Source organism: Gymnoscopelus braueri (assembly GCF_963280865.1).
Source record: "Gymnoscopelus braueri genome assembly, chromosome: 21".
In the NCBI taxonomy this organism is placed as follows: domain Eukaryota; kingdom Metazoa; phylum Chordata; class Actinopteri; order Myctophiformes; family Myctophidae; genus Gymnoscopelus; species Gymnoscopelus braueri.
Genome location: NC_137623.1, coordinates 9,597,844 through 9,621,692, shown reverse-complemented (window position 1 = coordinate 9,621,692; position 23,849 = coordinate 9,597,844). Strand labels below are relative to the sequence as shown.

Sequence of the window (23,849 nt, the reverse complement as noted above, 5' to 3'; positions counted from 1 at the left end):
TGCTGTGCCTGTCTGGCACAGTGGCTCAGGGACAGGATGGAAACGTCACCCGCAACCAGTTAGGTGGAGAAACCAGCTCCACCCCAAACGTTTGGACGGAACTGATGTGGTTGAGAGACATGGTGGTGGAGCAGAAAGTGCAGCTGGTGGAACAGAGGGCGGAGCTGAACAACGTGAGAGATGAGCTGAGCAATGTGAGAGACAATGCCAACGGCAGGATTGTAAAGCTGGAGACGGAGAATGCAGGTAACATTATCTTGAACCCATTAAGGCCTGAGGCCGATTCTACAAATGTCTTCTAATTCCTAACTTTTTCTCAAACCTGTCATGTCAAGGACCCCCAAAATGATATGTATTTGCCCGCGGACCCCCCCCCATCTCAAAATATTTTGTTCCAGGGACCCGCAGAAGCAAAGATTTGAGTTAAAAATGTTGGTGAAAATGTGTGCAAATCTTTTTATTTTTAAAGCGATTTTCTTTTTTGTTGCAGATCTACAAGCTCATAGCGCAGCATGAAGTGACGCGCTATGAGCTTGTATATCTGCTATCTTTGAATAGCCAAAGAAATCCAAAATGACACAGCTTTCCCGATTTTAATGGGTTAATAGATGGTTCAGCAGAGAATTTGCATCGGGGATTTTTGTCTCCGCCAGGCCGAAAGGCATGGCGAGAGAGTATGTTTTGCCCCCTGTCCGTCCGTCCGTGTGTCCGTCCGTCCGTGTGTGTGTCCGTCCTTCTGTCTGCGACCAGCTAATCTCCGCCACCGTTGGCCCTGTCGCTGTGAAACTGCGCGTACACACTCCCTGGATGCCACAGCAGAACCTTTGCCCCACATTTTTCAGATCAGCCTGTCATAGCGCCACCATGAGGCCGACTTTAGCAAAAAAAAAAATTGCTATTACTCCTACAGATTTTGTCCAAAAAACACGCAAATCGGTACACAGTATCTCTATAGCCATGTGATCAACAGGGATCTGTTTGATTTTCCATATTCCATCCTGATTGGCTAAAATTGGCTTCCAAAGTTTGCAGGATTGGTTCATTTTGAACAAAATGCCTCAAATCATGAACGCAGCATGCGATTTCCGTGAAATTTTCCACAGAGATTCCCACTTGGCCCAGGAAGAAATGCCACCCTTTTCACATTGGCGTGTTATAGCGCCACCAGCAGGTCTATTTTAGCAAACCACATTTTTGGAACAAAATGCCTCAAATCATGAATGTAGTGTCCGATTGTCGTGCAAGGCCTAAGAAGAAATGGCACCCTTTTCACATTGGCCTATTATAGCACCACCAGGAGGCCACAATAATCTACCTGACCTGGCGGAGACTTGTGCTCCGAGGAGCACTTTTTCTAGTTCATTTTCTTTTTGATGTGTGGCCTTGTTCTGATTATTTATGGTTATCTAAATTACTATAAAAGTGCCAATTCATTTGTGTTTACAGCATTACAGAATGATGTGTCAGCCCTGAAGAGAGAGAATTCAGGTGAGCTAATCTTATGTTCTTTAAAAAAAAAAAAGAACATTGTTTGTTCAACAATCCAGTAACTTCAAACATGGTTTACAACACAATAAGTAAAATGCTGTTCTCTTGTGTTCACAGAGAGACCAAAGGTGGCTTTCTCTGCTGGACTGACAGACGGAGGAACAACAGTACCAGTAGGACCCTTCAATACTGATATCACACTGGTGTTCAAAAACGTACTCGCCAACATTGGCCAGGCCTACAACCCAGATACAGGTACTGACCTTTGTCTTCTACACAAGCTAAAATCAATGTATACAGTTCTCTGAAGAAGCCGTGCAAGTTATATTTGTCTCTAAATCATATTTTAAGAAGATTGAGATGTTTTGCATTGGTTTGGCATGTTTTCAGATGCTAAGATTTATTATGTGTAACATTGTTTGTATTTATATCGTTTCAAATGATTCTATTATTATTATAAACATCTGCTCAGATGTTATTATACGTAAATGTTATTATCCGTTGAATAGCATCACTAATCTCTGCTTGTTCTCCTCTGGTGCAGGCATATTTACAGCTCCGGTCAGAGGACTTTATTACTTCAGGTTCACTGCTGCCGAAGGCCGCACTGATGAGCGGATGGGTGTGAAATTGTACCAAAACAGCAGGCTGATTCTCTCTAATAACGTTCACCTGTCTAATGCATTGACCATCGAGTTACAGGAAGGTGAGGTGATCTACATGAAACTTGCTGCTAATACTGGGCTCTATGATGACATCTCTTTCCGCAACACATTCAGTGGTTTTCTGCTATTTCCCATGTGAACACAACACCACTGCAAAACACATGTATGGACAATGAATGGCCCTCCTCTCTCTCTTTCTCTTGCTGCATGTTCTCACCCATTACTTTGGTCTCTTAACTTTTTTCCGGTTGTTGATGATGTTTTCCATCTGTTTCTCTGCTTTCTTTTTCTTTACTTTAAAAAGACTCCTGTTTCGCTATAAACAATTAATACAATGCAACTGGTGCCTGTGCATTATGTGTTACTGTTCCAATGTTATAAAATGATCTACTGTATATCAACAGTTATTAGGTCTGTCTAAATCTGTCAATCTCTTTATTTAACCCATCAATGAATGAACATTCTTTGAAAGCCTGATGATTATCAGATGCTCTTATCACAGTCCTCAGTAACACATCACTACTCTGCCTATGATATCTATTATTAAAAATCAAATATTAAGAAACCCTATAGTCTATGGATGGTCTGTATGTTACAAAACATTTTAGTATATTACTGTATTTAAAGTATATATGCTATTTAATTTAGATACTGTAGTGTAAATGTTTGATGTTTGCTTGATTACAGATAGTATGTAGTTTAGACAGATGTTTGATGTATCCTAGCTACTTTGTAACCCTTAAATGTTTTCTTCTGCACTCAATGTATGTGACCAGTTAACCGGTTGTTTGTTGACTAGGGTTCATGTCATTTACTCAAATCTGTCTCTCTGGATAACGAATTCCCAAACAGTGGGTCGGGACCCATATGTGGGTTGCGGACCAATTTTTATGGGTTGCAAGTAAATACCCCTTTATTGTTTTGTTTCCTACATTTCGTTTTTAATTATTATTTCAAAAGATTTTCAAAAAAATACCCCATAATACAAAGTTAAAAACAAATTCAAACTTTTTTCAAAAGAATTCCATAATTTATTTTTTATTTGTATCCATTAATTAGAGGGGGGAAATAATTTTAAGAAGTCGTGAAGATAGCAGATCTACAAAGATGCGACGTGTTGTGAGCTAGCAGATCGGCTATTTTCATTGGTTTGGGTCCCGGGGAGACATCTAATCTCTCTTTTGTCTCGAGCCACTGTGCTAAATGACTAAATTGTAACATGTTCTCCGACAATTTAAGGATCACTTCAAAACGTAGAGTTTCGATAAAAACGTATGTCACAGTTATACTGTAGTGTGTGCAGTGGTGGAAAGTAGCTGAGTACATTTACTTAAGTACTGCACTTAAGTACAATTTTGATGTATTTGTACTTTACTTGAGTATTTCCAATTTCCAATACTTTTACTTCTACTCCACTACATCTCAGAGGCAAATATTGTACTTTTACTCCACTACAATTATTTGAAAACTTTAGTTACTAGTTACTTTTCAGATATAAATTATGATATAATGAAACATACATGAACCACTTTAGCCCTATTTTATACCTAGGCTATTTGAAAATAGCAGATCTACAAGCTCACAACGCGTCGCATCGCGACGCGTTGTGAGCTTGTAGATCTGCTATTTTCAAATATTTAGTACTTTTACTTTTGGTACTTCAAGTACATTTTGATGCCAATACTTTTGTACTTTTACTCTAGTACATTTTTAATTCTGAACTTTTACTTGTAACAGAGTATTTTTATATTGCAGTATTGGTACTTTTACTTAAGTAAAGAATGTGAGTACTTTTTCCACCACTGAGTGTGTGTGTGAGAACACCGTCTCACCTGGGCAGACATGCTGGCCGCGGAGCGTTGACCGGTGTGGACGGTGACGACATAGTGGTGCTGGTCTGACGGAGGGTTGTCAGAGAGGTAGTGGAGCTTCTCGCTCTTCTCGTCGACGGCGTCGGCCCGCCGACACGCCGCCAGCACCGCGGCGTACAGGAACGCACACGCCGCCAACACGCAGACCACCGTCACGTCACTGGAGGGACTGAGGCGACAGGGAGGGAGGGGTGGTAAACACTCCATTTTAGTAAGCATAGTAACAAATATATCTGCTTCGATACACCAATGAATAAAGTTAGGTTTATCTCTATGCTGATATTTTCAAAAGAGTGACAGGGTTTAAAGTGTAAGTGTTGAGTGTGAACTTGATTCATGGCAGGCTCTATTAGCTCAATGGTAAAAATGTCAGCACTTGCGCAGGAAACCGGGTTCAAATCCGGGGTAGAAGAGGAAAGTTACACAGTGCTGCTTTAATAGAAAATTATGTAAGATATAAAGATATAAAGTTGGAAGTTGGTGCGACAAAATGGAAAAGTCCAGAATGGGTGTTAATTATAAATGAACAATGTTTTCTTTCCCCTAGTTTTATTATTATTAATCTATTATTGGGTCAATAATGCTTTTGAATGCTGAGTCACCTTAGGAACTGGTCCAAATCTGCTGTGTCATGGTGGCTCTCTATCTGCTGCCGGAGTAACGTCACGGACCGTAACTTGTTACAACTGAACAAAATAAATCATAAAAGATGTGTTACAGCTATATATAATAATAATAATAATATGCCATTCTGTTTGGCTGAGAGATGTGTCACATGGGGGCACATTCATTCTCTGTGACACTAGGAAAGAGAACAGACAAGAACAGAAGTGCAGAATGTTCAGTTAAAAAAATATCAATGCTCACAGTACTGTACAATATTTTTCTAATTCATGGAAGTAACATGGATTGTAAATTAGTGACATCTGGTGACAAAAATACATTCCTTCGTGAATTAACGAGAACCAAATAAATATATTTTACCATATATGGAGACTTCTCAAGTTGCATGTGGAGAAAATAACATTTGCTGGCGTTTGTGTGGTTGTGTATTTTGGACAGTGACCTGTTAAATCCCTGCTTTGTGGCATAAAAAGAACCTAACCTGCAATTGACAGCAGTAGATGTCCCTTCTTGCTGTGTTGTGCAGCCGTGGCGCGTCCACGCCCCCTGGTGGCGCTCCCAGGACAGACACAGGCTAGTCTCCAGTGTGAGACTGTATCTGACCTGGTTACTCTGGTACTTGTGTCTGGGAGGTTTGTCATAGTCAGCGTTCAGCAGAGCCAGGTACCCTACACCTGCACCTGGTATTATACATACTGTCATCAGCATTATGCATTGTGTTTGTTAACCCATTTAAGACCTGAGGACGATTCTACAAATGCCTTCTAAATCTAGCCTGGCTCCAGACCATGGACCACTCCACTGAGTGGACTGCTCAGGAAGCTTTAGTCAGGCTATTCTAAATCAGTAGTTCTCAAACTTTTTCGTAATTCAAAATTATTCCAACACTTCATTTTTCAAAAATGTTCAAAAATAGCAAATGTACAAGCTTGCAGCGCAGCACGGAGTGACACGCTGTGAGCTTGTATATCTGCTATCTTTTAATAGCCAACGCTAAAATCTAATATGGCACTAAAATGATGCTTTCCCGGTTTTAACGGGTTAACGCAGTGGCAGAACATTTGTGGACAAATAGCTCAAAATTACTAGAACATTTTGTTCTGCATCCTGTTATGGAATTAAATGCTTCAGTGTTCTCCTATGATCATAATATGCAGCATCGGTCTTTCATGGAACTTATTACTCATATAATGGCATACGGTGATGTTTCCTGGCATTTCTAAAATGGCAGTAACTAAAGTAAAATAAAGTAAGATGAAGGGCGTCTTACGGTTGAGATATGAGGGAGGCAGGGTGATGTGCATGGTGTTGCCCTTCCATTGGTAAATCTTCTGGAGGTGGTACAGTCTAGGGGTTGGTCGCTTAAACAGCCTGACCGAATATACACACAAGATACAGTCATGTCCACTTCTCTGTATCAGTCTGCAGTTTCCATCAAATTACTCTACCCAGGCGCACAATCAAAACTTGTATTAAAGAGCCTGGTCTCCTATTGACAAGTCTAACAACCCTTATCAAGAAAGAGAAGATTATCTCTCTCACTCGCTGTAATGCACAGCAAGTAGATAAATCTCAACGACCTAATCAGAATCAGAATGAGATCGACATAATTAAATTATAATTAAATTAACAACAATCGACCCACAGCTGAATGCTGACAAAAGCATGTATATCTTTGTTGTAGTAGTAGCAGTTATCTTTTTAAACCGATGCTGAAATGGTCATGTTCCCAACAATGAGACTACCTGAAGAGGAGCATGATGGGAAATGTCTTGTTAGACGGCCGTGTGAACGCCACGCTGAGCTGGATGACCTGCTGCAAGTGCTGCTGGGTAATGTTCAGACTGTGGTAGTTGATCTGGCTCCGTAGCAGAGTGTAGTCACTCACAGAAACACTCTAGAACACAAGACGGGTTGACACAGGTCATGTTCCATGGCACCAACCTCTCCTATAGAGCTAAATAACCACCAATTGAAGACCCATTTGGTCAAATGAGACATACACAGTCACCACACTAGAGATGCGCAGGTCGGGCATTTACAGCCCAACCCCACACGACCCGAACCCGACCCGTTCCATTACTTTTATGGTGGCCATTCCATTCTATAAATTTTATGGTGGCCATTGTTGACCCACCTGACCCGCACCCGCGATAATTGCGTATAAAGCTTATCCGAACCCGTCGACCCGTGACATCACAAGTTCAAAATCAGAGCCATGGAATCTAGAGGTACTTACTTGTCTGGGTGTGGGTTGGAACTCAATGTTGATTGGCTGAGAGAGGGAGCGCACCGGGATCTTTTGTCTTGTGCTACAGTTGTAGAATGTCAGGTCAGCCACTGGCCCGCTCAGCTGGAAAACAGTGACAGACAGACAGACAGACAGACAGACAGACAGACAGACAGACAGACAGACAGACAGACAGGGAATTTATATGAAATTATGTTTAGAAAGATAGAAAATTATATAGATTCACTGATGGACAGACAGACAGAACCCTGCCTGCATCAAAGCTTGGTAAGCGTTCCTGTTTGTGTGTTTGAGAACAAAACAACTCTAGAACAGACAAGACAGATTGTCATGAAACTTGATGGGAGCGACCAGTAGGCTGCTCTTAAGAGATGATTGTCTTCAAAATGTTTTTCAAAAGGGTCAATGTCACAATCAAGTTCAAGGACAAAATCACATTATCGGTCATATCTCAGGAATGAAGAGAAGAGTGGTTCCCAAACTTTTTAGCTCAAGACCCAAAAGAAAAATCAGACGTTTGCCCGGGGCCCAAACCATTGAAAATAGCAGATCTACAAGCTCACAACACGTCGCTTCACGACACATTGTGAGCTTGCAGATCTACTACTTCTTAAAGAGGTGGTGGTATGGTTTTGCACTTTTTCTGTTTTTCATGTGTCTATGAGGTTGATAGAACTTCATTAAGCCCCCTGGTGGTGTTTTATGTCTTCTCTGACTATTTTGAATTTCTACCTGGAGGCTGAAACCTTGAGGGTCAAACGTGCCAATAGAAAAACAGTGCTTTAGTGACAAAGTAAAAACATACCCTCCCCCTCATTATCATAACACAACAGGTGTGGGCATGAGGAGGAGGAGGGACTAGGACAGGTGGGTGGTGCTAAGGTGTTGGAGGAGGTGCTAAGGTGAGAACCAGGTATACTTAATGAACTGGAGGCGTGTCCACATAAAAACATAATTTTAACAATTTCTGTACACTTTTTTGAAAACAATCTTCCTCCTAGTATAACCATAATACTTGATGATTATGTTTTAGGGGGGGAAGAAATCACTGAAAATCACGGCACCCCGTCTTTAAACATTAAATTTAGTTTTCTAATTTAGGGATTTTTTGGATTATCTTTATCTTATTCATGAAATTATTTTTGGGAAAAAAATGTTTTTGTGCAACCCACAAAAATGGATCCGCGACTCACAAATGGGTCACGACCCACTGTTTGGGAAACAGTGACATAGAACAACAGATGTTGGTGGGGGGGCAGTTTGCAACATGTTTACCTCTGCGGGTGTAGCCGTCCAGACGTAAGGGTTCAGGTGGAACACGCTCAGCTGGCTGAGCACACATGGCCGCCGCCGTCCGTCACTCTGTCCACCGCCGGGAGCAGACAGACGCTGGTCCAAGGCTTCAGGCAGGTAGAAGGTGACAGAACCACTGCTGATGACGGTGGAGGAGGTTGGACCCTGGTTTTGGTAGGCGGTGAGTATGGTCATGACATCGGTGCTTACACGATGCTGCTGGGTCTTGCTGAACAGCGTGTACATCTACAACACAACAGGACAGAGAGTATGAGATGATCAGACAGATACAGATGATGATCCCATACAGTAAACATAATATGAAATATACACCATAATGCAAATATAATCTATAAAGGCATGAAAGCCCCCCAAAAAATATTTTAAAAATAATAATAATAATCGCAATTCTTTGAGATAATCGCAATATTTGTAATCGTCATAATCATTTTCATGTCGAAAGATTTTCATATATTTTCAAACATTTAAAATAATAGCCGATCCAGAAGCTCAAAACGCGTCGCACCATGGCACGTTTTGAGCTTGTAGATCGATTTCTATTGATAATGTTCCAATGTTCAACTACAGAAATACTTTTAAATCGTTAATCACAATTATTTGAGCGACAATTAATTGTCAAGTAAAATGTCATAATCCTGACAGCCCTATGCACAAACACACATTAGATATACCAGTCCACGTAAGAGCAGTGAACAAGGAAAGACTTCTTTCATGTATTATGCTCCACACAAATGGAACAAACTTCAGGACTCTCTGAAAGCGGTGCGATTGGTCTCAATAGAGACATTTAAGATGCTTCTTTAGGACACACTACTAGTGACTGCAGCTATTTATTTGCATCTGTGACATTGTAATGTGATTCAAATGTTTGTTATTGTTTTTCATTATGTATGTATTTTATATGCTGTTATCAGGGCGTCCTTGAAAAAGAGAGCTTGCTCTCAATGGGCTTCCCTGAATAAATAAAGGAAAAGAAGAAGAAAGATTTGTAAATCCGTGCTTGTTTCCTCTCACCAGCAGTAGGTCTGCAGCAGTGTGCATGCTGTCAGCTACCAGCTTCCTCACTCGTTCTGCCTGTCTGATGTCATGGTCTTCAGATGTCATGTCAGCCACAGGGGCGGTGGCCATGGCAGTGGTGACGTTATATGTGTCATGGGTACCGACCGCGGCCTGCGTGACATCATCACTGGGGGACGCGAAGGCATCGATGGCGACTTGCAGGCAGCGTGACAGCAGCGTGACCAGTGTGCTGACCGTCCTCCGGTCCAGAGGGTAGGACACAGAGAACCCCTCTGAGATGGCTTTAATGTGAGCCGTCACCTGCCTGCCACTTATTAATGACACCTACAGGAGGATAGTTGGATCATTAATTAACTGGTCAATCAATCAATCAATCAATCAATCAAGATCGATTTAAAAGACTTAAGTGTAACTGTAGTCCTATGTCTACATCCATCCATACATCCCTCTGTTCCCCTCTGTGTTCATCTCTTCTTCATCCACTCATGATCAATAGTTTCAGGTACAATTCATCCCTACACCAAGGTCTCTGTTTCCAGTAGGTATGGATGCAGTGTGTGACAGATACGTTACCTGCTGGCTGACTTTAAGGAGGTCTTTGAGAAGGTAGATATTGTCTATCATCGATGCCTGGGGACAAATTAGAACATTCATTATGGCAGCGTGGCCGTATAGTGGTGAGTTTATTGAAACCCAGCTTACTACACGTGTGTGCGCGCGTGCGTGCGTGCGTGCGTGCGTGCGTGCGTGCGTGCGTGTACCACATGAATTCGAACCCAGGTCTCCCGCATGGGAAGCCAAATATCCATTCCCTTTAAGCAGAGCAGTAGATGTTTGTTTTTCCCACGTAGTAGACCAGGGTTCGAGTCCGGTGATTTTGTCCGCAATCATGTTTCCCAGCGGAAAACTACAACACTGAAGCCATAAGCCATAAGCCTAATATCTCCCTTGGTCAGGGGGAGATTCTCCTTTGGTTAAGCGGTAGATGTTGTTGTTCCCACGCATTTACATGAGTATATTCTTTCATACAGTATGTACCACTACAACATCTGTTGGAAATGTGTCTTTTTTTAAAGACATAATGAGATATATATTAACTATAAATGCATTTATAGTTAATGTTTGTTATCAATTATCCATCATCTTTATTTAGACCTGCGTGTGCGCATGTGTACCTGGTCACTGATCTCCAGTTCACACACTGTGGAGATGAGTGTGTTGCGCGTGTGCGTCTGCATGCGCGTGTTGCCGGCGGAATCCAAGCTGAGCCTGTAGAGGGCAGCAGAGAGGAGGCCGATGTAGTGGCGGGTCTCCATGCTGTTCCCCAAATGCACCAACGCTGAGAGATTCCTCAGACCTGACACACCACTACAGAGAGAGAGAGAGAGAGAGAGAGAGAGAGAGAGAGAGAGAGACACAGAGAGTTGGACAGGAAGCGGGAGATAGAGGAAGAGAGAGAACTGTTATAATGCATATGGTCAGTGGTGTAAAGTAACTAAGTACATTTACTCAAGTACTGTACTTCAAGTACTGTACTGTAACTCCCTTAAATCTTTCATAAATGTATCTGCCGGATGAGTGTTTCTCTAGAACGACGGCATGATGCCCCATAATAAAAACGGCAGACTACACAGCATAGAGGAACCAAAGTAAGCAGCTCTTACAAATAGATTGTTTTAGCCTGCTTAAAATACCTGATGAATGTATGGCTTGGCAATGGCATGACTTAAAAGTCAACTTTTCTTTGAATTAATAACTAACTTGACAATGTTGTCCTGATCTCAGTGGCACTCCAAGGAGATCAAAACAGTTGCAGAACAACAAGAGACAGTTATAATAGTGTGCTACGCTGTGTCTCAAAAATGACATGCAACACGATTTTGTTGCCTATATTTAGTCCTTATAAATGCCCTAGTTCCTCATACTACAGTGTCGCAATGCGATGTGTTTTGAGCTTGGATATGGGCTATCGTTTCTGCTTTTGAATTGCGACAAGTAACAGTTTTGGACATGAGATTTCCATCCGACATCAATAAAATACTGGTTCTGATAACGGAAGTGACAGAGGTTTACTGGGAGGAGGAAACGGTGACGGGTCTGTCTTACATCTCCAGGTCGGGGTCGCTGAATGAGGAAGAGTTTCTGAGGAGGCTGGGCTGGACTCGAACCGTGACGGGACAGGGTTTAGTGGCTGTTCCAAACCTGCTGCTACTGATCTCTGTGTGAATGGTTACTACATACGGGAACAGTGTTTGTTAATCAGTCAATCAATAGATTAAGCAAGTGAGTAAGACAAAAAGTCAATCATTCAATCAATCATTCAATCAATCATTTTAACGATGCACAACTTTTAGGGAGGAATTGGTGTGTGTGTGTGTGTGTGTGTATACCTTTATAATCATCATCAGGGTCTCCGGAGGGAAGGTTGAAGTAGTACTGGATGTCACGTCCCTGGTAAAGAATCCTAGGAGGACTGTCTCCTATACTGAAACTGTACTTATACAGCAGGTCCTATAGAATACACACACACAAATTAACATGCAAACATATATATTATATACTCAAAATTGTAATGTGTGCGTGCATGCGTGCATGCATGCGTGCGTGCGTGCGTGTGTGCCATGCGTGCGTGCGTGCGTGTGTCTGTCTATGCATGTATCATACCTCCTTCCCCGAGGTGCAGAAGATGCTGAAGTGTGTGTATATCTCCATCCCACGGCTGGGCTGTACTTGACAGAGCACTCCTACTGGAGCAGGGTTGGTTGCTAAGAAGATCTGTGTCCGGCCCAGCAAAGCATCATGGGATTCTGAGTTCAACAGAGACAGATTGTAAGGTTTACTCCTGACGTACAGTATGGACATGCGTGCGTGCGTGCGTGCGTGCGTGCGTGCGTGCGTGCGTGCGTGCGTGCGTGCGTGCGTGCGTGCGTGCGTGCGTGCGTGCGTGCGTGCGTGCGTGCGTGCGTGCGTGCGTGCGTGCGTGCGTGCGTGCGTAAACCGCTCTGAGGTTGTATTTTAAGCATGTAGGAGGAAACATTATCACTGGACAGACAACACAACAGTGGAAACTTACTGGCAGTGACCTCCAACATGTATCTACTGTCTGGCCTGAGACTGAACGACCTGAAGGTTAGGAGTGGAGAGGAGATTCCTGGAGAAGAGAAAGTGAAAGAGAGAGAGAGAGAGAGAGATGGGTGGAAGCATAGATAGATCCATCACTCAATCAATCCATCTATCCAGTGTACGTGTGCATGCGTGTGTGTGTGTGTGTGTGTGTACGGTATGTGTATGATTGTCTTGCCTGTGTAGGTATATGACTCAAACAGCCCCGCCTCTACCAGCTCTCGGGGCAGGTCGAGGAGGGTGGGCTCCTGGACCACAGCGGAGGGGCTGGAATCCATCAAGTTACTCCCCTGGTCTTCACCTGATCCTGGACTAGCAGGTGCTGAGACACCCTCTGAACCTACACCTGAGAATACATATAGCGATCAGTGGTTCTCAAGCCTTTTAATTTCAAGGAACCCCCATAACTCTCAGAGTATTAGTCCTGTAAGGCCTGTAATACCACTCAAGGAACTCTGAGGGTCCCCACACACACACACACACACACACACACACACACACACAGACAGACAGACAGACAGACAGACAGACAGACAGACAGACAGAGACACACACACACACACACACACACACACACACACACACACACACACACACACACACACACACACACACACACACACACACACACACACACACACACACACACACACACACACACACACACACACACACACACACACACACACACACACCTATGGGTCTGCCTTGTGAAATCCCGGGGTCTCCCTCCTCTATACTCAGGATTGAGACATCATCATCTGAACCTAGAAGACACAGACCCCCCACTTTAATGCTTCTGGTCTCTGCAAGTAGATTTTCATACCATACTGAAATGAATGAAATCCAATGCCAATGTCACCAAAGTCTAATATAAAATGGCTGATTGGCCGTATTGGCCAATAATTTACCAACATTTTGAACAGTACAAGGAATGACTTTGCTTGTGTGGTCGTGTCTACAGATTGTTTAGGATTACCAGTGGTCCATGTGTGGTTGTCAGGTGGTGCTGGTGGAGTTCCGCTGTGCGGCAAGTCAACCTCCACCCAGGAAGGGTCTGAAAATACAGTGTAGTTTGACATTTCATTTCATTTCAAAACTTTTTATTTTTAAACTATTTATGCTTGAGAGGCACTGAGGTTACTCTCATTTGCAGTGATGGACAATACATGACAACAGCAACCTGAACGCAAATGTATAAATGTTCTTTAACCCATTAAAACTGGGAAGGCATCAGTGTCATTTAGATTTTAGCGTTGACTATTCAAAAATAGCAGATATACAAGCTCACAGCACGTCACTTCCTGCCGCACTGCAAGCTTGTACATCTGCTATTTTTGAACTTTTTTGAAAAATCTTGAAAGCATGAGAACAAGGCATTTGTAGATGCAAAAATAATGAACTGATGGATGGATGAATGGATACCTTCTCGACCTCCTGTGTCACCACTCTCCAGGATGGAGAACAGGTAATCTGAGTCTGCAGGGAAGTCAGGGTCACCGGAGGATTCTGTGATGGCGTCACTCTGGTCAAACGGGTCGGAATACAGGCCGCTGCCTTCATCAAAGTCAACCGGGGAGCTCTCGGAGAAGAGATACGGTGGCTCTGTGGGGTCAAACCTTTCCAAAGGATAAGATTCATCCGCCACACCACCACCACCAGCCATGTCCATGGAGGAAAAGGGAGAAGTCTGATTGGGTGAGTCGCTGGGATGATCCGTCCTATTGGTCCTCCAAGGTTCAACTAAACTCTGTGTCCAGGAGCGACCTTCAGGGGATTGGCTGCCTTCTGAAAGAAGGGGAGGGGACAGCAAGAATTGTGGCGCGGTGATAGGAGAGGGGTTTGTAGCTTGGGTCTCAGCATCGTTGGACACGTTCGATGAGGACGCGTGGAGGTGTTGAGGGGTTGGAGGATTGGTGACAGGGGTGAAAGTTGTGTGCGTGGCAGGGGGTTGGAGGGTGGGGGTACCAGGAGGCAGATGGGAGGCTGATGGACCCCCGATGAGGCTGGATGGAGAACTGAGATCCACTGTATGACAGAACGGTGCTGGAGAGGAAAGCACAAAACAAAACAAAACAAAACAAAACATGAAAACTGTGTCCAGAACAGAAAGAAATAAGGATTTTTTTTTTGCAGGATAATAATTATATTATAAAATGAAATAAATAATAAAAATACAATAAAAAGTGTTAAATTATGTATAAATGACCCCAAAGATAAAGTCAAAGACGAGGAAAGCAGGAAATATTGCGACAACATGAGCTCATGTCTGCTGCCTGCCATCCATGAAATAAATATAAAGCCTTTCTTCATATCAACATGAAGGATCAAAAAGGTGGAAATGGCAGCCTTAAGTGCATGCTCTCCTTCATTTATATTCACTGTAATTAAAGTATTCAGAAGAGAAGAGAATTTGAAACACTTGCCAGATCTGTACAAACACAAATATTCAGTCCTATATAACATATTGACCCAAATGATTCATATAAAATATCCTGTGATCACGGCGTTCACAGAATTGGATATAGGTACATGTTTCCATCTACACTTTAAAAACAAATAGTGCTAAACAATCACAGCGAACCTCTTTTGGAGTAACAGCACCTAACTTAAAGGTGCTATCTCTCCTTTGTCAAATGGTGCTATATGGAACTTTTAGAGAAGCTCTAAAGAAACATACAGGTCCCGGTGCTATATAAGACCTGCTACACCCCAATGAACGGCTGAAGAACCAATATTGTGTGTAGTTTTACCTTCTCTTGTGGGTTTGGAGGAGACATTGACCAGGTAGAGGTTCCAGGTGTAGTGAACATGTCTGGGGTCAGCGCCACAGCTCTCACACACAGCACTGACAGAGAACGGCTGATCCCAGTTCAGCCTGTCACCCTGGCACTGGTGGCAAGACACCCACACCCTGCTGGATTGTACAGACAGAAACCCAGGTTCACATTACACCTTATGCAGCATCAATGTATACTTTATATGATGATTTATCTTTATAGGGTTACTATGGATTCATTCATTTGTGAACTGTAGCATCCCTGCATGCCATAATAGGCAATCATTTGCAGACCTTGTAGCTCCATATTTAATATTTTTAATGTGTTTTTCTTTCATAAATGAATGCCCTATTTTATACTTTGTCATAATGACAGTGTTGCACGAAAGATGTGAAAATAACCACTGAAAATAATTAGTGGCTAAATAATAACTATATTGGATCCATTGGAACACAGGTTCTTTTTTTCTTCCCATTTTCTTAAAAGTAACGTTGTATTTGTTATTTATTTATGTATTCATTTTGTTAATACAAGCCAGGAGCCACTGTACACAACAAATCAACACATCAAAACCAGCTGGACAGAGTGGCTATTTCTATTCACAGTTACCTGATCGGGTGCGGCGCAACAGTAACAAAGGTCTGTGTGGAAGCCGTGCGCTCCGCAGCGCCGTGTACGGACAGCGTGAACTGGAACTGGTCAAAGCTGCTCTTCAGGAAGCTGGCAGGGAACGCCACCACGGGGGAGGAAGTGGGAAGGTATTGGTCGAAACAGGAGTCGACGATGGAGCTGATTGGCTTACAGCTCCAGCTGTAGCTGTTCAGGGGAGACAGGGAGGGGTCAGAGACGGTAAGATGTGTGTCAAATTAACCCATTACCCCATTATACTTTGGGCTATTCAAAAATAGCAGATCTACAAGCTCCGAGTGCCGCGCTACGAGCTTGTAAATCTGCTATTTCTTTAAAAAATCTTGAAAATTTGTGCAAATCTTTGAGTATATATATTTTTTAAAGCTACATTTTCTAACTCAAATCTTTGCTTCTGGGGATTCTACAAATTTATTTTAAATCCTAACAGTTTTCTTTTTGTTGCAATAATATCAGTGGTTCTCAAACATTTTTCATGTCAAGGACCCGCAAAATGATATGTATTTGAACGCGGACTCCCCCATCTCAAAATATTTTGTTCCAGGGACCCCCAGAAGCAAATATTTGAGCTCCAACTATTCAAGAATGTCTTCTGCTGAAGCCTCAAGTTGTGTGTCATTTCTTCCATACTATGCAGCAGCCACAAGCCATCTGCACATGACTGAAATGCCAGAGCAGTAGATTATTACCAATTCACTGACATTTCTTTGATGGCGCAGCTAAATTATTTCTGCCATTGGTTACCTCCTGGGTAACTCACAGTAAAGCTACTAATGGTTCTTGGGCAATTTGTACTTTGAAAATAATGTTGAGAGCTATATAAATCTAATTCCAGAATTGCTTCAATTTGTTACATGACCAAATGATATGGACACAACAACACAATTACTCCAACAATTGCTGATAAATGATGACCTAATCATCCCTGTTGTGTAGTGTTCTAAAAGCTCTTGCTGTACACTTCCAGTTAACATTTTCTCCAACTGTTAAAGCAAGTTACTAGGTGTGATTCAGAACACATTCTTTTCCACGTTTCCAACGAGATTTCCTGCTGGAGTTCTGCTTCCCTGTAATTTGGGACTTTGAAATTATTATTCTATTCTATTCTTCTCCAGCACTTTGCTCTGCTAGCACTGGGCCTGCAACTCATCACAACACTGTTATTTATAGTACACATACCCTGTGTTTATGTTTATTGCTTTGTACGTATCCTGTGTATGTGTATTCATTGGTACTTACTCTGTGTGTATGTGTGTATTACTTGGTGCGTATGCTATTCTAACATCAAACACTGGCTAGCACAACGGCCAGTTAAAGACTTCTTGTGTATTGTCACCCTCTTTCTCAGTGTTGGAGGTAATGTGTTACACAACAACATTACTGCAACAAACAGTAATATACTAGAACTTTTACTTCTATTACAGTATCATGTCAACTACGCAATACTTTAAGAAGCCCTGTAATTTATAGTTTTTAAGCTTCAAACAAGTTAATGACAAGTTATGACAATGCAGTTTGTCTCCCATTCATTTGACTCCCAAAACATAGTTGTTTTTTCATGACATTGCGAGAATACCATTACAGACCTTCATCAGGTCTCCATCTCACCCTGATGAAACACTCTCCTCCAGTTTTTCCTGAGTGCTCAGATCTTTTCTTTTCAGTCATTGTTCCCGTTGATCCTAGAAGCACTTTCAGTCTACTTTGTAAATTGTTTTTATCTCCGTTGAGCACCTGGTTGGCGTCTTAGTTTTTTCTCTGCAATTTGTTTTTTCTTTGCTTCATATCTAGAACCTATGTCAAAGGTCACGTCTCACCTAGACACAGGATTTTGACCGGATTCAATTTATCCCCTGAGCAAGCAGGCAGGCTCTATTAGCTCAATGGTAAAACTTTCAGGACTTGCGCAGGAAACCGGGTTCAAATCCGGGGTAGAAGAGGAAAGTTACATAGCAGCTTTAAGTCTTCTAATCTACATAACATACTTTAAGTTTTATTCAACCACAGGTGATTGATTGATTGATTGATTGATTGATTGATTGATTGATTGATTGATTGATTGATTGATTGATTGACTGATTGACTGATTGATTGATTGATTGATATCTTTATTGATCATGAAATAAACATCTGTCACAATAACATACATCTGATCCACCAAAATCAAGAGCATAACGCAGCTTACAGCTTGTTTCCATTGCGGTCCTTGACATGGCAACCGTGGCAAACATGGCGACCGAACCTATGACCTGTACCTGAGTGGGTTCGTGGGGAAGTCAGGGTCGTAAGAGCCACGGCCATCCAGGGTTACCATGGTGACGTTCCTGTTGTCGACGAAGATGTTGGTGCCGCCGTTGACGAAGGCCACGGGAGGCGATGGAACCACGTCCAGCTGCACGCTGTAGTTACTGTACACCACACTGCCAACGATCTGAACCTGTAAACAACACTGTAGTTACTGTACACCACACTGCCAACGATCTGAACCTGTAAACAACACTGTAGTTACTGTACACCACACTGCCAACGATCTGAACCTGTAAACAACACTGTAGTTACTGTACACCACACTGCCAACGATCTGAACCTGTAAAAAAAATAACACTGTAGTTACTGTACACCACACTGCCAACGATCTGAACCTGTAATAAAACAACAGTTACTGTAGTTACTACTGTATACACCACACACACACACACACCAAATGTTTTGACTTCAGTAAAATAATCAATACCACAATGTAGATAATACTCTGTGGTATTCAAAATGTACTTCAGTGAAAGTACAAAAGTATTGGCGTAAATATATACATTTATATAAAGAAACTAAAAAGTAAAAGTACTCATTGTACAGAATGTCCCATTTCACAAGTTTTCAAAATGTGTTAGCCGATTTACAAGCTCAAAACGCGTCGCAAAGCGGCGGGTTCAAATAGCCAAAGTATAGGGCTGAAGTGGTTACAGTAATGTATGTTTTGTAAAAAAATAAACAAAATCTAGAAAGTAAATATTACCTAAAGTTTTCAAATAATTTTAGAGGAGTAAAAGTACAATATTTGCCTATGAGAGTAGAAGTAAAAGTATTGAAAACTGAAATAAATCCGTAAAATGTTTAAAATATTTTAAAACATTCACTTATAGTAATGTGCCAAATATAGGGACACCAGGATGAAAGTGGTTAGGTCTGTCTGTGGGTTTTCATAAATATTTTAAACCATACACCATTTACCAAGAGCTTGTGACTAAATAATAACTACATTTGATCCCATTGGAACACAACAGTGTTCCACTGGGAACACAACCATTTCCTGAAAAGTGATGGTTTTGGACATACAAGGTTTCCACCCGACAGCAACGATATATTGTCTTATTGCTCACCCTGGCTGTGACAGTGTAGGTGTCATAGTCCAACAGGTGGCTTGGCAGCATGATGCTCTGTCTGTGTCTCTCTACGGTGGGCAGAGGAACGGCGTGACCCGATGAGCTGTAGAACGTCCAGGTGTACCGAAGGCCCCCAGAGATGTCACAGTGTACCTCAGAGTCAAAGGTCACGCCAAGACGCACCACCTCATATCTCCGCACCTGGACAGACAGGGGAGGGAAATCAATTTAGCTAATTATCTCTAATTCATTAATGAGTTAAGCAGGAGAGCAAAGGGCAGTGGGAGAGGAGAGGAGAGGAGAGGAGAGGAGAGGAGAGGAGAAGAGAAGAGAAGAGAAGAGAAGAGAAGAGAAGAGAAGAGAAGAGAAGAGAAGAGAAGAGAAGAGAAGAGAAGAGAAGAGAAGAGAAGAGAAGAGAAGAGAAGAGAAGAGAAGAGAAGAGAAGAGAAGAGAGTCTTACCTGTATTTTCAGAGGGCCCATGTTCTTGACTGGTGGAGGTTGGCAGGGCTGCTCCACCACAAAGATGTGACTGCTCAGAGAGGCAGAACTCACCAGGTTAGATACTGTCACCTCCACTGTCAACTCTCCTGTCCTGTAGGGCACACATACACACGTGTGCACGTGCACATACACACACACATGTGTCAAGCTTCTATGACTATATTCTGTAAGTGGGACACCGTGATGTGTTGGGGTTAACTCACATCTCTGATGTTTTATACAGACACAGAACCATAACAACTCAAAACAAAACCACATTACAAAAACATCTGTAGTAGGGCATCAAGTATAGGGCAATGAATTTATCTGTCAAGTATTGATGTGACTAATTCAGAACTTAAAATGATGTTAAATAAGGTAATAAAGAATTATGGTGAATGTTCATTACAGGTTATCTGAATCCAATCAGTCCAACATTTTATAATAAAAAAAACTGTAAAATACTGTACATTGAGGTGAAGTTGGAAACACATAGAGCAGTGGTTCTCAAACCTTTTCATGTCAAAGATATGCCAGGGACCCCCATATAAGAGAAGATTTTACGACTCTAGCAGTGATTCTCAACCATTTTAATTTCAAGTACCCGCAGTTTGACATGCATTAGGCTACGGACCCCCATTTAATGACATTTCTATCTCTGGGACCCCAATTTATATTCATAAATATAAAATCCATGTTAATTTAACTCTGAGAGTGTACAAATTGAACCCATTCGGATCCATTTATACACTCTCAGAGTTACAGACCCACAAGGGTCTATTTTGTTCCTAACTATCCATCATTTAGCTGGGGACCCCCTGGAACTCCCTCAAGGACCCCTGCATGGGGTCCCCAGACCCCACTTTGAGAACCAATGACTAGAACCAATGACTAGAAATGTTGACATGAAACATCCCTAAACTGAATATTCCATTTACTCAAACGTAAACTGATGAATTTTCTGTTGATTGATAAAATGGATCAATCCTTCCACCCCGCAAAACAACGTGAAGATGACCGTGTCACGGACACAACCACGGTTTCTGGAGAACGTACTGTACCTGTGGAACACGTGCCGTTCCGTGTTCCGCGTTCCCGTCCTGGAGGTTCCGTCTCCGAACCTCCAGAGGTACGTGAGGTCCGTGCCGACGCTGACGCGGCAGAAGAACTCCACCGTCCGGTTGAGGAGGACGGAGGCGGGGTGGACCAGCCTGCCGGCTCCGACCGTCCTCTGGACCACCAGGGGGAACGCGTCTGACGTGAAGGAGCTCCGTCCGTTGGACGCCACCACCACTACGTTGTACCTGGGTTCAAATAACAAATGGTATGTTTGAGTTGATTTGATCAGTGATGGAATGTAACTAAGTACATGTACTCAAGTACTGTACTTAAGTACAATTTTGAGGTATTTTTTAAACTTTCTTCAGTATTTACAATTTTCAATACTTTTAATTGTACTCCACTATACATCTCAGAGGCAAATATTGTACTTTTACTCCACTACAATTAATTATACAATTAAGTATTGAGTGGCCCTGTCTTTCCCTATTTAGGACTGACCGTGGGTAGCTACCTGGGACGTAAGTCGGGGCTTGATCAACCCTGGCTGGGTCACCTGGGCGAGGGTGTATGTTGCGAGACCCGAAACATCCTATGACCCCAGGCTACAACACTGATGATACGTCCCAGGTGCATCCATGTGATGTTTTTTCGTTATAGTTATTCTATTTATAGTGGCTCATAGGAATGTATATGTCACAGGGAAATTGGCATTCCAGGGAAATTGAAAGAGGAGCGCTTGCTTTTAGGCGCGGGGCTTCGGCGCGAGGCGGAGCTTTTCGAGACAGGGTTTTTTTACGCGAGGCTCGCGAGGAGGCGCCGCCTCGTTTCAAAGCCCAGCTTCGCGAGGAGGCGCCGTCTCGTATCAAAGCCCCGCTTCGCGCCTCCTCCTCCTCGCGCCGCCTCGTATCAAAGCCGCGCCTCGCGCCTCCTCCTGTCTGTCTGATATCTCTAGTCTCTCTCTCCGAGGAGGAGGAGGAGGAGGAGGCGCGAGGCAGGGCTTTGATACGATGCGGCGCGAGGAGGAGGAGGCGCTAGGCAGGGCTTTGATACGAGGCGGCGCGAGGAGGAGGAGGTGGGGCTTTGATGCGACGCGGACCGCACGTGATAATAGTTATTGTCCATGACGGAGGCGCGCCGACTCAGCAGAGCTTGAGGCCGAGGAGACGCGCCCGAGCGCCTCCAGGCGCGAGCGCCTCCAGGCGCGAGTGCCCGCGTCGACCGGCCGATGCTCTGCTGAGTCGAATCAGCGCCGTCGGAGTTGTAACCCGATAGGGGGAGAATAGATATTTTTATGGGTTACTATCCACGACGACACACATGTGCGTGTGTGCGTGTGCGTGCGCACACATGCGTGTGCATTTGTACACACACACACACACACACACACACACACATGCATGTGCATGCGTGTGGCTTCATTGCCCTCTAATGTTGGTTCTACAGAATTGCCTGGGTGGGTGGTAAAAAATAAGCGCTCCCCTTTCAATTTCCCTGGAATGCCAATTTCCCTGTAACATATAGACTACGTGACAACCAGGAATAGATTGGTGACCACCGGAGAGACGGGTGACAGCCGGAATGTAGACGGCATCCGGGAGCAGTTTTGGTTCGCGCCTCAGTCTGTGTCTTCCGTGAGGAAGAAGCCCAACAAATCCACGGTGAGGCCTTTAGGAGGGCCATTCAAGCAAGCCGCAAAGGGAGCCTGCAGTACCACCACGGGCCAAGACACCATCACACCAGAATGAAATGCTTGGAGCGGGGGAGTCTGGTGCAACGCTCAGGTCCTGGACCTGGTGAGACGGAGGAGGAGCCCGGTCAGGAGGCCATCCACAGAGCCTAGTCCCTCCACGTGCCAGAGCCTCTCCTCTCCCCCATTCCTGGCAGAGTAGTTTCGGACAAGCGTATTGAGTGGCCCTGTCTTTCCCTATTTAGGACTGACCGTGGGTAGCTACCTGGGACGTAAGTCGGGGCTTGATCAACCCTGGCTGGGTCACCTGGGCGAGGGTGTATGTTGCGAGACCCGAAACATCCTATGACCCCAGGCTACAATACTGATGATACGTCCCAGGTGCATCCATGTGATGTTTTTTCGTTATGTTATATGAAAACTTTAGTTACTAGTTACTTTGTAGATTTTGATTATTATTACAAAACACACATTAACCACTTCAGCCCTATATACATTTCGGCCATTTGAAAATAGCCGATCTAAAAGCTCACAATGCGTGGCGATGCGATGCATTGTGAGCTTGTAGATCTGCTATTTTCAAAAGATTTTTATTCTCTGATTTCTTTTACATATTTTACTGTTACTTATTATTTCCCTATCATTCTTTAAATATGTATACTATCATCTGTCATCATCTTTTCATTTTTAATAATGAAATGAGTATAATGAAACTATTGATTAAAGAGTTTCTCTGTATATGTACGCACTCTGCAAATGTGTCCACCAGAGGGTGCTGTAACTCAACTATGCAGCCCTAGTTGCTTTCACTTGTGAAGCACTTTGTGACCATCATGTTTTGATAAAGTGAATTTATTGAGCTTACATCATCAGCACTGTGTTCCAAACACTACAGTAGCTCATGCTCTGACTCAGATCAGACTCTGGATGAAGTGATTACACGCATCATCAACTCTTAAGCATATTGAATTATCAGTGTTTACTTATGCACGGACAATTTGAAAACGAAACACATCTCAACACATTTACAGGTTCACAACTCAAACAAAACACTTTGAGCATGAACCCTAGCGTCCTTATTATGTGGAAATGTTTGGCGAAAATAGCAGTTCTGCGTCATTTGGGGTATGGAATTCATCTCTTTTATGCACGTTTTCTCCACGCCTATCCATTAATTAATCACTTTGGTGTCCCTATTTTGGGCATGTAACACTTCAAATTTGTATTTATTTTTTAATACCGAAAATAGTAGATCTACAAGCTCACGCGTCGCAGAAATATTTCTCCTTGTCTTTAACTCATGGGCCATCAGCAATTCCCAACCTGTGGAAACACTACGATTTTGATGATAATGTATAACAGTGGTTCTCAATTTTTTTATTTCAAGGACCCTCAGAACTCTGAGAGCGTATGGTTCCATTTGTTCCATTTGTGGTTCCATTTGTACGCTCTCAG

At 43.0% G+C, this 23,849-nt stretch overlaps 1 protein-coding gene across 1 annotated transcript in view; it reads right to left on the bottom strand.

The window, feature by feature from the left end:
* pkd1l1 (polycystin 1 like 1, transient receptor potential channel interacting) overlaps positions 1-23,849 on the bottom strand; it is a gene marked incomplete at both ends in the record, with an annotated part of 66,256 nt that overhangs the window by 29,682 nt on the left and 12,725 nt on the right. The window contains 22 exons of the mRNA XM_080418284.1: positions 3,986-4,193; positions 4,627-4,710; positions 5,130-5,328; positions 5,919-6,019; positions 6,394-6,545; positions 6,888-6,923; positions 8,175-8,438; positions 9,228-9,557; positions 9,807-9,863; positions 10,409-10,601; positions 11,340-11,466; positions 11,624-11,744; positions 11,898-12,040; positions 12,307-12,356; positions 12,513-12,696; positions 13,782-14,402; positions 15,110-15,273; positions 15,746-15,952; positions 18,040-18,221; positions 19,162-19,365; positions 19,625-19,757; positions 20,707-20,949. Coding sequence (XP_080274410.1) covers positions 3,986-4,193; positions 4,627-4,710; positions 5,130-5,328; positions 5,919-6,019; positions 6,394-6,545; positions 6,888-6,923; positions 8,175-8,438; positions 9,228-9,557; positions 9,807-9,863; positions 10,409-10,601; positions 11,340-11,466; positions 11,624-11,744; positions 11,898-12,040; positions 12,307-12,356; positions 12,513-12,696; positions 13,782-14,402; positions 15,110-15,273; positions 15,746-15,952; positions 18,040-18,221; positions 19,162-19,365; positions 19,625-19,757; positions 20,707-20,949 — 4,003 coding nt within the window. The remainder of the gene's footprint in view (positions 1-3,985; positions 4,194-4,626; positions 4,711-5,129; positions 5,329-5,918; positions 6,020-6,393; positions 6,546-6,887; positions 6,924-8,174; positions 8,439-9,227; positions 9,558-9,806; positions 9,864-10,408; positions 10,602-11,339; positions 11,467-11,623; positions 11,745-11,897; positions 12,041-12,306; positions 12,357-12,512; positions 12,697-13,781; positions 14,403-15,109; positions 15,274-15,745; positions 15,953-18,039; positions 18,222-19,161; positions 19,366-19,624; positions 19,758-20,706; positions 20,950-23,849) is intronic.